An 18,022-nucleotide genomic window follows, 5' to 3' on the forward strand; every position below is an offset into this window, starting at 1 on the left:
ACTCCATGTACTGGAAATCAATATTATAGAAGAAGTGGAACTATCCATTTAAAAAAAACAAACTCCGAATTTTTACAAACACTATATATTTACATCTTTTGTTTAGAAAAGTTGATTTGTGTTAGGATATAACATAAAAGTTTGCTTTTTCATGAAATCATTATTAAATTGGTTTTTTTTGTTATATTTTATATGCCTAAGGTATGTTATTTTAAAAATATTTTCATATTTTAACTCAATTAAATGATAATCCAATCCAATTCGACCCGCTACAACTTCACACATCTGTTGTTTTGCTGAAATTTTATTTCACCAATCGATAAATCTCATATAGAAGAATTGATTTCCATAAAAAAACACATGGTTTTTTTTTGTTACGCTTTGTGATAACGGTCCTAATTGTAAAAGCGTGTTTTTCAAGAATGTAAAATTATATTTTCAGTCTGTAATGGAGTAGATAAATGGAAATTTGTTTAGGCTGAATGACACAGTCCACAGCACGTTTAACATTAGTTTAAATAAATGCATCGTGTCATTTCTACCTGTATTCATACGGACTGTTTTATTTTGTAGAAGTAAACCCAGGAAGCGTCACTGCGCTCAAAAGTATTCAATTGCTGAAAGTAAACAGTTTGAATAAAAATGACTCGTCCTCTTCCGAAAGGTCGGGTGCTGATACGGGTAAGTAGAATATGATGTGTAAATAAATCCTCGGTATGACACTAAATGCATTATCGCTTATACCGAGAAAAATCTATTTGATTGTTTGACTCGACAAATGTCTTTTCCGGTTTTCCTTATTCACATTTTGGACATGATATATACGCATGAAACCATCTTAGTTCCTTTAAATTGTTTCAACAGATAAGATTTCAAATAAAAATATCCGGTAAATGGAATGGCAATTTCTTCCAACCAACCCAGAGAATCATGTTCCATAGTAAATAGCGTTTTTTTTTTTTAATTTGCTTTTAGGATAGTTTAGAATTGAATAGAGGATATGTAAGAATCCATGTAACTTATGTGACATTATCAATTTCAAAACCATTTTTAGCGCTTACTACTACAAAACCGCAGAAAGATAATGTACAGAAATCAAACAAGACAATGGAAAGCACTTTAAAACCTCAGAGAAATAATGTACAGAAATTAAACACGTCGATACAAAAAAATAATTCACTACTCAAACAGAAAGAAGCCACTGCACAAAGTAAGTACACTAATAATAATGCCGTGAATGTCACACTCCCAATAGTCTGCCCATATTTGCTGCCCCCACCAGTCGAGAGAGAGTACAGGGCTTTGTGACTGGAAAATATTTACTAAATGGTAACTCTGAAGTAATAAGTTCCATAGACAAAAATCATTCTTTTTAAAGATATTTTTGTGTGGATTTATAAAAAAAACGGTATTAAGCTTAATGTTATTATTAAATTAGAGGTGATAAATGTCTAATTTTGTATGTAATTTTCCCACATCACATTTGATTGTTTATTTTAGCGAAAGAAACAACATCCAGAAATGATGATTCCTACCATGATGGTTGCATTAGTGATGCGGATACATCACTGCCCGTGAAAAGTAAAAAGGACGTTGAATTGGGAGAAGTGTTTTGTTTTAATAGTGACGAATCTGACGTAGATGGTAAATATTTCATTTTATTTATTAACCTTTAAATGCTGTTAGGTAATATGGCAGAACCCAGCAGGCCGCAATTTTAATTTTAAAGAAAAAAAACTAGACAAACTAAGGTAGACCTATGAAATTGCCTTATTAAAGAGTTAAAATTCACTCCCAAAGATTGGCATAACTATTTGAGAATGAACGCAGAGTCGTATTTTAACCTTCTGACTTTAGTCACTCTGCTAATAAAGAAAAAGAACACTAATGAGAGAAGCAATAAGTCCACCCGCAGCAAGCTACCTGACGAACTGGACGGTCGTTTGACGCCACCATCCACCCGCTACGATAAAACTGCGCAGCCGCGATCGACAACGATTTTCGAATAGAAAATACAACTGCCGTAGATGGACCGGACCGTCCAGACGAAACTGCAACTATTTGTCATACACATGTCGATGCGCAGTTCAAACTGCACAGTTTCATCATTATGGTTTATCGTTGCGTGTGAAGCGACCTTTAGTCAAATTGAGGACAAAATCTCTGTCAAAAAAGTCAATTAAATGTTTTTTTGTATAAATTTTTTTGTTTTGATTTTAAAATTATTTCATTTACCTTTTTTTTTCATTTTAGATTACCCCGCCCCGACTCCCGACAGAGGCTTTTATGTGATGGTCCCGGATTCACTCACAGACAAGTCGGGCAGTAAGAACCCTGATTCCACACATGAGAGTCTAGGTTACGATACAAACAACGCGCAAAATAATAAAATAGACCCCCTGAATGAATTGAATAATTCAGGTGACCTTTCCTTGAAAAATAAATTGTTTTTAATAAACGCCCAGAAATTAAATAAAACAAGTTTAGTAAAGGTGGAAGAAGAAACACATGAGAGTCTAGATTACGATACAAACAACGCGCAAAATAATAAAATAGACCCCCTGAATGAATTGAATAATTCAGGTGACCTTTCCTTGAAAAATAAATCGTTTTTAATAAACGCCCAGAAATTAAATAAAACAAGTTTAGTAAAGGTGGAAGAAGAAACACAAAAAAATGAAACTTTGAATAAAACATATTTTAAAATTCCTTCCTCGAAGAGTGATGTTTTTTCGAGAAACGCTCAAAAACTCAACGCTAAAAATGAAGTCAATACTTACGAATTATCCCTAAATGGAAAATATTATGTGAAACCTGTATACAGTAAGTCCAAACAGAAGGCTGATCACCGTAGTATGTCCATGGTACAAATATCGGAAGATCCTTTTCCAATAGACACAGAAACAGAAATGACTGATGACATCCCTCGGCAAAAGGACCCGATTGAAATAGCCGCTAAATTTAAAATAGAAATGGACGGAAATGAAGTTAAAGTCATAGAAACCTCCGAGGAAACTCCGTTGAATAATCTGGAATTACTGTCTACTGTAAAAAGCGAATTAGTCTATTCACCCAAAAGTAATATCCAACCGATAGACACGAGAAGTTCCAGTTCTGAAAGTGATTTTCCATCTTTGTGTTCATCCGAAAATTGTATCATCCATCCTAGCTCGAAAAACGGCATTCCCACAGAATTCATAGTGACAAATAATGGAAAGCGTTTCAAAATAATGCATTCGTCATTATTAAATCTTCATTCTGGTGCAAACAAGAGTGCCTCCTCTCCCATTTCTCAAACCGATGCACGCAAAGCTCCGTTGTCATTTAATGAAATACCAAAACACAATGAGTTTCAAATTGAATCGTGGAATGTGCCATCTCTGCCCGTGGTTAATTTTATCGATAAATGCCACGAGGAAATAAACAGAATACCCGATAAAAATATTTCAGCTTCAAATAAATGCAAACTAGATAAATTAGGCAAGTATTATTCATATTTATATCACGGTACTAGTGTAAAGACTTAGTTTTAAAATTGTTATTCTTTTTGTAATAAAATAACAACTTTGTTATTAGTTTTACACATTTATTCAATTAATAAAACACAATTACAGTTTCGGGAGAGCTCTCCTCCCACCGACGGGTGATACACAATTAATTATATGAATATAGAATATGGTCTACAGTGCAATTGTAGAATCTATAGGATTTGATGCTCGGGGCATTGGAGGTTGACAGAAGAAAACGATAATATTCCTTGATTTGTGTTTATTCCATGTTGTTTAAACGGCTTAACAGAGAGAGTTAACGCGTAGATGTTTTACCAGGTAACTGAGCACTGAACTACATGTTGTAACCGACTGAATGAATGTCCGAACTGTCTTTATGAACTGGCTAATTAAAGATACTACCACTTATATATAGTTATTGTCCAGTGTTCATTTTACTTCCCGGTGGCATCTTGAGGTTGTGTGCTAATTCCGCGTATCTCGGTGATTTTATATTCGCCCGTTAGTTATTTGAATGTTTTGACAATCTATTGTTTGCATTCAGGAAATGTATGATTCACATCCCACAAATCCACAAAAAATAAAAAAATCAGTGGTAGAAACTAATACTGGATTAGCGGGTGGGTTTTCCACTTATCAAAGGTGTTAGCATATTATACGGGTTCTAGTCCAGAGAGGTGAGAAGGTCTGACATCATATCGCAAAGGGAACATATATCCCTCGCCTTTATCGAGTGCTTTCTTTTAATAAAATAAATGTGTAAAAGTAATAAAGTTGTTATTCTATAACAATTCATCATGAAGTGTTAGAAAATGAATGCTGATTCAGTCAATATTGTTATTTTTTAACATATAATTTCAATTGATTTCAGGTATTGACAACACTTCACCAAGATCTCAGCTAAAATCAAGAAATCTCCACTCTTGCAAGTAAGAAATAAATTAAAACTTGTTTTCATGTTTCAAATGTTTCCATTGTGTTTATATATGTTTCGACATTTCGTTTAAAGTTGAACAATTGTTACATTTACATCAATATGGTTTCTTTTTTGTTGTTTTATCTTCCTTTTTTCATACAACAAATTTTGTGCATTTTGACAAAAATGCAACAATTATTTTACTCAGTGCAACTGGCCCTATATCAGTATTGACGGATACATTGGAATAAGAAATGTTATTATATATGTTGTATATATGTTCAAACCCCGTTGCAGAGTGTAGCTCAACTTGGTTCCAATTTTTTAGCACAATTATGTCAGACTAGTTAAAAAAATAAATATATTTCAGTGAATTATTAGAATGTTAATATTTATTTTCTAATTATAAAAAAAAAGTTATTTCAACAGAGGATGAAGAATCTTTTTAGAGGGTATTAGGCTGTGACATACGAACGGACAGACGGATATAACAAAATTATAAGGGTTCCGTTTTGGCTACCAAACCCTAAAAATGTGAAATATAAATTAAGCACCCCTAAAAACAGAAAATGAAACTAATCTTCATTTGATCAAAAATGTCACATCTGAAATCTTGGATTCCAAAATAAAACTCAGATTCAAATTTGAGTAGATATAAAAAAAACACAAATTGTAATATGCATAACAATTCTTTAAAGTAGTAGTGTTTGTAAGTTATCAGTGTGTGCGCATGCCGCCCACTACTGTATGTGTAGCGTCAAATGGGTACGAATGCTCTTTTTAAAGCAATAATATGTCGAAGTTTAAGAATAATGCTCTTCTTAGGGCAAAAATTAATCAAACGCTAAGCACAATTTTTATTCTAAAGTATCCCTGTGCCGCTGAGGTCAGACCCGAAAGTGGAATATTCATCCTTTATTGTAGGTCTAACACAGAGGTTCCCAAACTTTTTTGTGTCGTAGACCCCTTGCCATGTTTTTCGGTTTTTACCTGAACTGTAGTGAAGTTTAGTGTTAAAAACTTAAAGTTAAAACAAATGTTAAGTTTTATACATTTATTAATTTAATTTAAATTTAAACTCCCCAAATAAAATGTTGCATCTGTTATATAAAATAAACGTAACATAAAATAAACTAAGTAATAAGTAAATGTTTTTAGTGGGAAGGATGAACCTGATGCTTTAATAATAAATTATCAACATTTGTCACATTAAATCTACATAATGTCACATAAAATTCTAGAACATCACAAAGTGAATGCCTACATCCTCAACTTACACAATTTTATTAACATATAAAATATTTTTTTTAATTCATAGGTACTTTTATAAATAATGTACATGTCTTTATATTATAAGATAGTATAATGTAAGTAAATAGGTACTATCAGTGTATGTTGAGATCCACTATCGTGGACCCCCATTTTCATTTCATGGACCCCCAAAATTTTTTTTCGTTGACGTAGACCCCTTGCATGTTGTCATAGACCACTTTGGGAATCACTGGTCTAACACGGGGACCCTAATTATATTATTTTATTATTCTATTTTAACCGTCTGTTACACCACCCCATGTTATTTTAACACCCCCCTTGGATTTTTGCCACTGTGTGAAACGCGTGTCCGTGAATGTACATATTTTGAGTATGTTTTTTTATTAAATACAAAAATATTTATTTCAGAAACGTGTTGGCATTTATCTCCGATGTAGTTGGCGCGATGAACGCTTCCGATGCGGGAAATAATAAAGTAAATAATAAGTTGGTAGAATTAAATAACATAAACACAAAACAAAAGCAGAGGATCAGAGAGCTGAAGGAGCAAGCGGAAATATTATTGAAGAATGAGGTATCTGATATTCAATTATATTATTATTACCAAAACACTCGATTCATTATTCCGAGTTCCCAACTTGGACAATATTTACAGTCAATGCGATCTCTGAGGCGAATGTGTGGTAAAACTATGCACGATAAATGCACAAATGTCGAGATCCGTACCTTATGTAAGGCTGAGACACGCGTTATCGACGAAATCGAGAAAGGAGCTCTGCGCTGGTTTGGACATGTAGAACGAATGGACAGCGAAAGAACGGCTGAGAATATTTACAATGCGAATGTTGATGGATGCAGAAATAGAAGAAGAGCGAGACAGACATGGCATGACCGAATCCAACAAATACTCGAAGATGGACATGTCAAATGTCGGAATAATCAGCGCGCGTGCACGAGACGATGTATGAATGTAGAGGAAGCGAGATCTGTATGCAAAGGTAGAGTGATGTGGCGTTCTATCCTCTCTGCCTACCCTTACGGTGAAACGGCGTGATGGTTTGTAGTTGTTGTAAGTGTGAACAACATCAATAGCCTCTATAAATATAATAGCCAATATCGTCGGGTTTCTGGCACAAGTTGGTAAATACAAATTTCGAAAGGATGAGATTTTTTGGTAACTGGCATCAAATAATCTAATAATACCTCAGTTTCATAATCGAAAATGCTCAGATGTTGAAACATTGTCTGGATAAATATTGTAATATCGCTTACTTCATTTTGCAAGTTAAAAACAATTACTTCCACACTGGGCAACTGTCTTTGCCTGACACGTCAAAAATGCTTAATAATTACAAATAATGAAATCAAAAATGTTTTCTTACGTGCAACAAAAATTAGAGCATTTAAATTGTAGCGCAAAGTTTCTTGAAAATACATGAAAAAAAAAATAAAACAGTACACTCTGAACGACGTCACTAGTTCATATGAAGCAATCGATGAATGGTAAGACAGTTGTGAAGGATTTCCAGTTTACGGTAAGTCAACAGACCAATTGGCAGAACTGACTGAGCAAAACTTTAAAAAAGTCATGGCGCTGGTAATTTGATATATAAAATTTTTAAAAAAAGCTTTTGGCTCAGTTTAATAGTCTAAAAATAAAAAGAATCCACCGAACTTCCTCATTGCTAAATGCTCCCAAACTGTAATTTTCAAAACAATTAATAATAATTTGTAATAGAAATAATATTATTTAAACGCAGACAGCTATGTTATTAATAATAGTTAGGTAGTACCTACATTTACTTGAATTTTTTACGATATAATAATTTAAATAACTTTAAAAAATTCATTCAAGATTTAAATTAAAAACCTAATTATTATGCTACCTTTGTACGGTCAAAATACTACTTGCTCTTGAAGTCAAATTATTGAAAAATATTTAGTATTTTATAAATACATTAAATAATATTTTGTAATATTCAACTTGTGGTTTTATTTTAATTGTCAAAGTTATTTTAAAGTTTGAAGCTCGTCCCGAATTGATTTGGGCAATATCTTACTGCTAAGAAAATGTCAAGTTACCAATTTGTTCCAGAAACCGGACGATATCATACCTACCATTGTTATTATTGTGATTGATTACCGGGGAACCATTAGCTAATAAGTTATGGTGTATTATGGCCTTGTTCTTAAACTATTTTTGTTTTCAGAAAAATACATTGTCGCCACCCACAAATAATACAACCGAAATAATACCCAGTTTAAGAAATCTATTGCTTGACCACGATTATTTCTGAAGGATTTAATCATTTCTGCTGTGATATTGAAACTTGATAGTGGATGACTCGTCTCGAGAAGATTTAGTGAATATGGCGGTTACAAATCAAACCACAATTCATATGGTCTGGGTTGAATTCAATCGGATTGAACTGGACCACTTTGTTCCAAAATGTATCACGGATTGCCTTGCGTTAATCTAAAACCAAAAATATTGATTGCCTTCGTGTAATTTATTCAGTATAAAAGACACTATGTGAATATGCATCATTGTTTATTTCAATAATTCGTATTACATGCATCATCTGAATACTATTTTTAAGATTCTGTTACAAAATCCTGTTGTAACAGAATGTGAATGTTTTTGCAAGGTCCGAATTGCCGACCGTAAGAAATATTTTCGTGAAAGTTATCTTCTTTGGGACACATTGAGAAAACAATAAATATAACTACATAGAAACAAATACAAGAATATGAAATAGGACTTCTCAAAACTCCGATAACAGTTTACAGTCAACGCAGCTAAGGTTCACTGGACGTAAAGTATTTGACTACCCGTGCCGAAACTCATCACCATCATTCCCCTTTACACACCCAGCGGTGCATAGGGCACTGCACTGGCAAACCAAATGCAGTGTATTTCGATCATCATGAAGGTAAAATGATCAATCTAGGAACAATGAAACACTGCAGTCTAAAAACAACATTTAATATCAGTATTTCGCAACCGACCTGCCGTAGGAATTAAACCCAATTTCCTTATTAAGGATTTTTACCTTAGTGCAACCTTGGAGTAGAAAAAGCTCATCCAGAGTTCTATATTTCACATAAATCTGTATATTCTTCATCCGCCGAAGTATAATAATAAAAATGGTATAAACCGAAATGTTTCATAGAAGACGTAATCTTTCAAATGATACAATGAAAACTACCTATAATGTACATTCCTTCAGTCTTCTCTGTTATTTGCTGATTTATGAACGTCAAAGTCGAAAGGTGAAAGTCCGGTACCAGAATATCTGACGCCTCGTTATGTAGGCGAGCGCGGTTGAGGCTCTCGGAAGGCATCATCGGTATGTGTCCCAGCTAACTGTATCGCCCTCGCTCGATAAAAGTTGACACAAGTCACCGTATGTCAAAGTTATTTGTACGCTTCCCATCATTACTGGCGCTATATACATACATTATTCCACACAGCACCGAGGATTGTGATGCAATCTTGTCTATGAATCATCCATAGTCCTTATTAATAGAGTGCTGCTTTGGCATCTGTTTATCGAATTCTAAATTGTGGAAGAAGTGAAAAAATAAAATCCAAGTCAAAGAGGGGTTCATATCTCGTACCACACTGTGAATTTGTATCAGGTAAAAGGCTTACAAAATAAATGCTATTTTAACTGTAACATTATTTTTGTTTAAAAATATCCCAAGTCATGCGAGTCTCGACTCCTCAAATCATTCCATTCCAAACGCCCGTTTGTTGTGATGTCTTAAGACATTTAAATAATTCTTATATTAATAATATATTAAGATCTATTAAGATTCTGTAAAATCGTGTTAACATCGATATTACTTTATTATATTACAGTAGAGATGGAGAACACTCTTGAGAACGGAATATAGAAGTTTGGCCATGACAGGGCTTGTGACCTGTCATTGAGTGATTTAAGTCAAGTCACTGTAACATTTCTCCGTTATAATACCTATAAAGTAAATTCCAGTTTTTGCGTCGAGCATTTGGACACAATCAAAATATTGATAATGAAAATATTTATTTACCCTTTAGATTTCTGTACAAATTAAAATCAAACAACTTAAAATGAAAATCCACGCAAACATTGCCATAACACGAGAGATAAAGATAATTTCAGGCTGCCACGTGACCTTTTTTTTTATAGGGCACCTAGAACAAAGTGGTACATAAATATACCACCAGAATTGAGGTACTTATTCTCCAATATTTCATACTAATAATAAGTCACATGTCACGAGAGTATTGTTATGACTAATAACGTACACTGGTAGATCAGCTTTTTCAAATGCAATATGTTTGTAATCTTAAAAAATAACATATTGTAAGAGAATGCAATGTCACAAAATACAATTTTATGCAAGTCAGTTTTTTTTTAATACACACGGGGATGAAAGAAAAATATCCAAATTCAAACAGAAAATTAAATTGTGTTTAAATGAATACCCTTTGTTTTTATTTTTTATTAGAACACCTAAAAAAAATATTTTTATTATAAGATTTAAAAGTAAATACTGCAAAACATATTCTGGCAAACTAATTCAACTTTGTCAATGTATTCAAATTGATGTATTTCATAACCTCTAATGTTTATTTTTAGGTAAATACTTTCATTGCTAAAATGTTGTTCATTTTAAAGTTGACGCATGTAAAATAGTGATTTTAGTGCATAAAGAGGTCAATTAAACCAGCTGATGGCGTTTCGGTATTCCTTTAAATACCCGAATTTCCGGTATATCTAAAAGACTGGATAAACATTATATCCGCAAGATTTTCCGCATTTAACACCATAAACACTTCGTCTTCCAAGGGTTTTATAAAAAAGAATCAAATAAAATATATCCTGTTGATGATTAAAGAAAACTTCACCCATTTGAAAATGTTTTATTTGTAACAACCCACTCTCCAATTATATTATAAAAATAATAAGTTTGACGAATGGTCATAGAAAAACCTTACAATGTCATATTAGTAATAAAGGACAAAGAAATATCAATATTTTTTTTATTGTATTTATTCAGTTTTGAGAGAACGAGGAGAGAACGAGGAGAGACCGGACCGGAAGGGTCGCGGGCGGCCACTGGGCTAACGAAAAATTCGGCCATCCGACTGCTGTTCCATTTCCTGGTTCCGGACTCTAAATCCGGAACCGAGGTGGTGCGTCGCTAGAAATACGGCTACGGCCTCACTCCGCAGGGGGCGAAAGGGATACTAATGTCGGAAGAGAGGTCGCGTTCAGGGGCCGCTGCGCAGGCGCCGCCGTCCCTAGTGAAGGTCGATCTCCCGAACCCTGCTTCGGCTCGGAGGCCAGCAGTGCAGAACCTCGTTGCTTAGTCCGTAGGATAACCCCGTCTAGACCTGGTCAGGCTCTAGACGGGGTCAGCTACAACTGCAGGGCAAAGCGTCCAATGATCTTCAGATTCGGAGCGGCATGAGGCGGAGGTGACAATTTCACTATTTAAATCAAAGTAGAGAAAAACTGAGCATTTATTCACAAAAGTTGCACAGGTAATATCAATAGTCAATACATTTGCACCGTCTCTGTCACGGCGCAACCAAAAAAGTGCATGTTCAAATAGTTTTTTTTATTTTTCACTTTACAACATTGGAGATCACGTAAAATATCGAAATATACAAAAATTTGTATGACGTTTACAAAGTACAGTGCCCGGCCAGCAATTGGGGTGGAAAAAACTCTCCTTTATTAAAGGGCTGGCTTGAAGCACTAGATTTACCTGTATTTTATGAGCATAAAAGTTATAAAAATTGCAAAATTAATTTGTTTGAAATCAGGTAGGTAAAAATTCTAAACTTTCTCGGTTTCCTCAGATAGAGCTCGCCAGGCCCGACCAAATGGCGCAAATTCCAGGTAGATACTGCAAAGGTGGAATTAAATACGGTCGTTCAAAGTTGAGATATCTGAGTCGCTTGATGATTTGATGCGGCTTGTTCAATGTGTATGGAAAACTAAAAGTTATAAAAGGATGCGTTTTTTTAAAGCCAAATTGTAGAGATTTTAAAAAGTTGATCGCTGAAGACCGCAGCGAGATCGGTGCCCGGCATCGTCTTTTCCATCTCGCGCCGGCCAGATTCAAACTTTCGCGCTCTTGAATCCGCCTGACTGATTTTTCTAAGAACGACTGCGGACGCCCCGAGGGCCCGATTCCACCGCGGAAACCGCCAATCTTCATGGATTTGAGTTTTTTGCCTGATTTTACACAAACAAAATAAAAAAGAAGAAAAATAATTTTCAGTACAAAATATGTAGACTTGTTTCACGCGGGAAAACTCAAAATAATGGGTGAAAATTTGAAGTTATTAAAAAAATTATGAAATAAATTACACGTGCAACAGATAATTATTCTAAATTAACCAAATTAAAACTAATAGAAGCGGAATGCGTCGGACTTTCAAATATCAAAATTAAATTCAAGTAATTTAAATATCAATTTGATTCTAATTGGATTACTTCACAAATTAATTATCTTATTAAATCAACATTAAATGGTTATAAAAAAATAAGTATTAAATGGTGTCCGACACAATAATGATAATAATCAGTGCAGGATTTAAGATTAAAGCCACTTGAAACTAAAAATGTATTTACTAAAACTTAATGTCAATTAAAATGACTACTTGCGATAAGAAAAATTAGCTTTGCACCTGTCACCTGGTGGGGAAGATTGAAAATAAAATATGTATTATGAATCAGATACAAATACAATGTCCCACATGTCCCTTGTGGACACCTAGATAGATAGATACTGCATATTTTCTGATGAAAAATACACGTGTATTTGTTGTCAAGTGATAAAATATTTGATCAATGATAAAACGAAAGCATATTTTGTAAATATGGTCATTTATGTTTTTTATCTTCGCTGTTATTAACTTTATCTGATTTCCAAAAAATAATTATGGGATTACAATATTAAAAAAAAAAAACATTTTCTTATCAAAATATTTTAAATATGGAAGTATGGAAACATCTACAGGGCTTATTTATGGCTGGTTTGAGTGGCCACTTTACACATTGTGTAACATTTACCATTCTGTGTAACATTAATATGTTTGAACATCCATATTTCTTAAATTCTTCCATCTGTTTATTTTCGTGAAGTTAAAGAGCTGAAAATGATGTTCAAACATATGCAGAATGGTGAATGTTCACTGTGCGTAAAGTGGCCAGTTAATTTAGCCAATGACAGGTTATAAGTCCTGTAAATGCCGAGAAAAAGGCACCTCACTGGGGTCCCGTGCCAAAGGAAACATTTTACAATAAGTGAAACATAAATTACAATATTTGAGTTTGTCCAAATGTTTGTAGACAAAAGACTGGATTTCACCCCCTCGGGAGTCATTAAGAATAACAAATTACAACAGGGATCGAGAATACCTTAAATAAGGGAATATGGAAGTCTAGGCATTTACAGGGCTTATGACCTGTCATTGGCTGGTTTAAGTGGCCATTTTACACACTAACATTCACCATTCTGCCTATGAATGAAACTTCCATACCCCTTAATTAAGGTATTCTCCATCCCTGTTGTAATTTGTCAAACATAAATTAGTTATTAAACATAGTTAATATAATAAGAAAATAAAAATGTAATTGAACTAATTAACCTAATGATATCTTAAACATAATAAGCAACATAAACTAAAATAATCATAAAAAACATAACAAATTCATATAAACTTGTAGACTAAATTTTATAAACAAGACAATCCATTTCTTAATAGCAATTTTATATTGTGATTACTTACTAATTGTCCTTATGGACAATGCAAGTAGATTGTACACTTTAACCGAGTAGTAGTGAGTTGTTTTTTTCAGGGTGGAGTAATCTAGTAACTCTTGTATTTGTGTAATGAGTTATGGAAGGTAGAGAATAATGTTTGTGTGCGTACAGAGTAACAGAAGACAATGTGGCGGAATATATAAAAGCAGCAGTGAGATAAATCCGAAATTTCCGATTTTGAGAACTAATGTTTTTAAATAATAAAATATTAAAGTTAGATGGTGAAAAAAAAGTTAATACTAGTAAATATTTGTATTTAACCACTCACCAACTTTTTATGTCTACCGGTTTCGCAGTTCGGGGTTTCAGTGGTTTGCGGTTTTGTGGTCTACCGGTGAGTAGTTTATTACTAATATTAATTAAAATGTTTGACCACAAAGTTAATGCTTTGAACATAAATAATATGAAAATACAGTATTCATAATCTACTTCAAATAATTAAACTCAAGTCAGACCCTTTGCACACCTCTAAGTCCGAATATTATGTTCTCCAGAGATATCTCACTGTTGGTTTTTAAAAACATAAATACGTGACATCTGTGACAGCCACCGTGTTGTAATGGCTGAGACGCTTGACTCGCACACGGAAAGTTTCGGGTTCGATTCCCGGAGAGAACACAAAAATTGGATGTGATTTTTCTTAAGCTTGGGTCTTCTTTCTCACCACTGCAATCGGCCTCTTGGCCTATTGCGATGCAAATAAAAAACAAAGAGAAAATCTCCATTCTTCATCATGAGTGATTTCTGTAATTTTATGAGGGCCAAAATGTAATATTGAATAACTGTTACGTTTTCATTAAAATGAGCAAAATCGGTCGCTTCATCTTACTTTATTTTTCACTTAAATTTTTCTGACAAATTTTACAGATTGATATCTCATCAGAGACAAATGAATATGCTATCTATAGCCACAAGACGTGTTGAGATCTAAATCTTCAATGGTAAAAACCTTTTACGTAATTTTTTTACTATTTTCGAACAATTACAAAAAAATATTTTAAGGCAAAATTAAATTTTTTTACTTTTTTCAATCTTAGAGCTTGTCAAGAAAGAGAGAATTCACCGCGATTCTCTCGTGCCTAACATGTAATCGCGAATTAAGCACGAGTCGAGAGTCTGGCGAAGTGTACAGGATTTACGTGTGAAACCTTTCGCGGCAAATCCACCCCTTCTGGACAAGGATGGCGGAAACGGGGTGAACATGCACTAAAATCAATTTTGGAAAATAAATGTTTGTCACAGGAGACAAAATTAGCCATTCGCAATAAAATCCTGGTGTCAATACTTATTATTATTTGACAGTTTATATACATATACAATAAATATACATATAAGGGCGGGCATATTGCCTTAAGGCAATTTCTTCCTACCTACCCAAATCGTTCAGTTTGAGAAAATTATAAATACATGGACATATTGAATCTTACAATTTTATACAAAAATCAAAAGCAAAGATTAACAAAAATAAATATATGTAAAAAAAAAAATTAACACTATACTATGAAGAGAGGAGAGGGGATGGGAAGGAAAGAAGAAGGATAAAGGAACAATTTAAATATTTAGATAGTGACATTTCAATCTTGACTTAAATGTAAATAAGAAGGATTATGTATGGAAGCGGAGTATGATATTTGAAATACAAGAATGAATGCGATGGAAATACGATTTCTCAGGCCAATGTGTGGTAAAATAGGGTAAAATAAGGTAAGCACAATAGGGCCACAATTGTCGAGATTCATTAGAGCATTATCAACAGCATCAGGAAAGGAGTTCTGCACTGGTTTGGACATGGGTGAATGAATAGCGAAAGAACGGCTAAAATGCGACCAAATCCAACAAATTACTTGAAGATAGATAAGTTTTTACAGAGCTTTTTAGTTGGAATAATCGGCGCATATTCATGAGAAGATGAATGAACGTAGAGGAAGCAAAGTCTATATGCAAGACAGAGTGAGGTATTCTATCTTCTGTGCCTATCTCTATGGTGAAACGGCATGATGGTTTGTTGTTTTGAAAATAATAAAACACTTAATTTTGTTTGAGATAATTTAAACAATGCATCTTTTGATGAGGGATTTTTTTAAACATATTTTTTATTAAACTAAAAAGAAAATATTTTGTTGAAACAAAATTGCATACATCACCTAAACTTGAGGTGAGATTTCATTAGATTACCATGACCATCTGTTAGTTATATCACTCATGTATGATAAAAATTTTAATCTGCAATATTAAAGGACATTCCAAAAACACAATTTAGTATAAATAGTGTTCACAGGTTTATTGGAGCACAAGTACAGTTCTAATATTCTCAGTGACAGCAAACAGCAGAGAGCAGACAACCAACAAAATGTCTTCCAAAACTTTCTTCCTGATCTTCGTCCTTGCCTTCGTTTCCGCAACATCCGCCACTGCTGTTCAAAAATGTAACTATGCTCAGTGTATAAATAAAATAAAATATACATGAAGAAAAATGGAAGTCATTACTGGGCTTATGCCCTGTGTTATCGCCAACTGCTTTATTATTGCCATTTTCTGATAAGTGCAACATTATCATCTAAAAGTAACTGTCGGCGATAACCTGTCATTGGTTCGTTCGTTTGAGTAATCACTTTACACACTGTCTGACAATTACGACTCTGCCTATAATTGAACATCTATATTTCTTCAATTCAATCTGTAACATCAATCTCAAGTTGGGTTACCATCTGATCCGATAAATCCGGTCTCGACCAGATTTTAAAACCTCAGAGTGGATTCCGTAAGGATTTCATTTGAGACAAATACTTTTCGCAACCGATGCAAACTCACTTTTACGAAGAACTAGCTAAAAAGCAATGGATTATTTTCTTGATTGCTTGCAATGACAGCACTCAATTTTCCAAATTACCGTGATTTGCAACCTTGTTGGGAATCGAACTGGAGACCTCTCGCATGATATACAAACGCGCTGATCACGAGACCGACGAGTCTCAACCTAATGCTGTAGTGAAAAAAAAAGGTTCAATCTAGTACCTGTCTTTTAAAAGAATGATGTACCTTTGCGAAATATTGTTAACATATTATGTATACTCGGATTGTTTCAGGCGGAACCTCTCCTTCTGCCGTCAATGTGGACATCAAGGGATGTGACAAGGAGCCGTGTAACCTCGTGGATGGAACTAACGCCATAATGGACATCACATTCAAAGCCCGTAAGTTACTATTTTATTTTTGATGTATCACGTAAAGGCCTTCTGCAGTATTCAACAGTGTAGGTACCTACTTAAACAAAAACTACAGTCCGGACAAATTCCGTTTAATAATCTGTTTTTCATAATTGATAAAAATAATTATATAATTTAGGCCTGTTATAGTAAAATACTACTTCATTTTCTACTCTTTTTTTGATGCGCAAATTTTGTCAACTTCAAGCCAACAACAGCAAGACCCTGGTCCCTAAGGTGCGCGCGACGGTGGCAGGAATAACGGTGACCTATCCCCTGCCTGGAGAGCTCCAGGACGGCTGCAAGGACCTGCTGAACGGGGGTGCCTGTCCCCTTGTCAAGGACCAACAGTACGTGTACCGACTGGCCATGCCCATCAGTGGATACCCCAAGGTATTATTTATTTGTCGGCATAAATAATTAAACTTTGTAGATTTTTATGCCGTTTTAGATAGGTAGAAATCCTGCAAATCGAAATCGAATGGGGATAAATCAGCCTCATAGTGCAGTGGTTGGCGCATCCACCTACGATTCTAGAGGTCCCAGGTTCGATTCCTGGCACGTAAAATATTTGTTTTAACGGTGGTATAACACTGCAATATTTCGCTGTCTGGACACTGGTAACTGGAAGCATAAGACTGGTCACCTTACCTTCCGTGTATAAAAAATGCTCTAGATACACTGCGCTTGTAGTTTCGATGCAGTGCCCTATGCACTTCTGGGTGCGGATAGCGAAAATACGTTTGTTAAAATAAATCCGCTGCCCCACCTTACAAACAATTTTTTGCCTAGAATTTTACTAAATATCAGTAAATTAATCTCTTGGCATCTCCGGATCAGCATAATAGGGGTCTGAGTTTTTTTATTTACTGCAATCGATCAGACATAAATATGACAAACTTTTTTATTTTAGATTTCTTTGACCTTGGAGTTCACCCTTCTCGGAGACAACAAAGAAGTGATTCAGTGCTTCAAGGTTGCCTGCAAGGTTGTCGGAGCTAAAATGATATATATTGAATAGATTTTTTGGGATACATATTATTATTTTGACCTGTACGTTAATATATTATTTGATAAGATTTTAATTGTTAAAATATAAATATATTTGTAAAAAAAAGGACTTAGTTTTATTATACATATCGCCGCCTAGTTAGAATGAGGAAGTTCAGTGGTTTTTAATTTTTTTTTTATTTGTTAATAGACTGTTAAACTAAGTCAAAATTTTTTATTTTTAATTTTTATATATCGTATTATCGGCGCTACGATTTTTCAAAGTTTTGTATTTCTGA

The 18,022-nt window shown here is 34.1% G+C and overlaps 2 protein-coding genes across 11 annotated transcripts in view; both read left to right on the top strand.

Moving 5' to 3' along the window:
* Positions 1–10,599, top strand: part of LOC148284866 (uncharacterized) — a 24,377-nt gene extending 13,778 nt beyond the window's left edge. For 3 of the 5 annotated variants that reach the window (XM_088233483.1, XM_088233495.1, XM_088233507.1), the window contains 7 exons: positions 574–681; positions 1,055–1,210; positions 1,501–1,644; positions 2,254–3,480; positions 4,381–4,438; positions 6,106–6,271; positions 7,908–9,377. In XM_088233483.1, coding sequence (XP_088089609.1) covers positions 574–681; positions 1,055–1,210; positions 1,501–1,644; positions 2,254–3,480; positions 4,381–4,438; positions 6,106–6,271; positions 7,908–7,994 — 1,946 coding nt within the window. In that variant the 3' untranslated portion in view covers positions 7,995–9,377. Of the gene's footprint in view, positions 1–573; positions 682–1,054; positions 1,211–1,500; positions 1,645–2,253; positions 3,481–4,380; positions 4,439–6,105; positions 6,272–7,907; positions 9,378–10,325 lie in introns of those variants that run through there. The other 2 variants (XR_015823618.1, XR_015823620.1) reach the window with 1 other exon arrangement.
* Positions 10,600–13,406: 2,807 nt separating this feature from the next.
* On the top strand, positions 13,407–17,782 carry LOC148284868 (NPC intracellular cholesterol transporter 2-like). 6 transcript variants are annotated; one of them, XM_088233354.1, is made up of 5 exons: positions 15,518–15,527; positions 15,806–15,953; positions 16,614–16,721; positions 16,942–17,126; positions 17,647–17,782. In XM_088233354.1, the coding sequence occupies exons 1-5, from the start codon at positions 15,522–15,524 to the stop codon at positions 17,752–17,754; spliced, it is 555 nt and encodes a 184-aa protein (XP_088089480.1). In that variant the 5' UTR covers positions 15,518–15,521; the 3' UTR covers positions 17,755–17,782. The 6 variants fall into 6 exon arrangements, with proteins under 6 accessions (XP_088089503.1, XP_088089480.1, XP_088089472.1 ...); XM_088233346.1 differs by having other exon boundaries at positions 15,520–15,527; positions 15,797–15,953; XM_088233370.1 differs by lacking the exon at positions 15,518–15,527 and adding an exon at positions 15,538–15,682.
* The last annotated feature ends 240 nt before the right edge of the window (positions 17,783–18,022 follow it).

The sequence above is a fragment of the Micrasema longulum genome, unplaced genomic scaffold (assembly GCF_059751315.1).
Source record: "Micrasema longulum isolate JH-2025_06_02 unplaced genomic scaffold, ASM5975131v1 h1tg000082l, whole genome shotgun sequence".
NCBI classification, from domain to species: Eukaryota; Metazoa; Arthropoda; class Insecta; order Trichoptera; family Brachycentridae; genus Micrasema; species Micrasema longulum.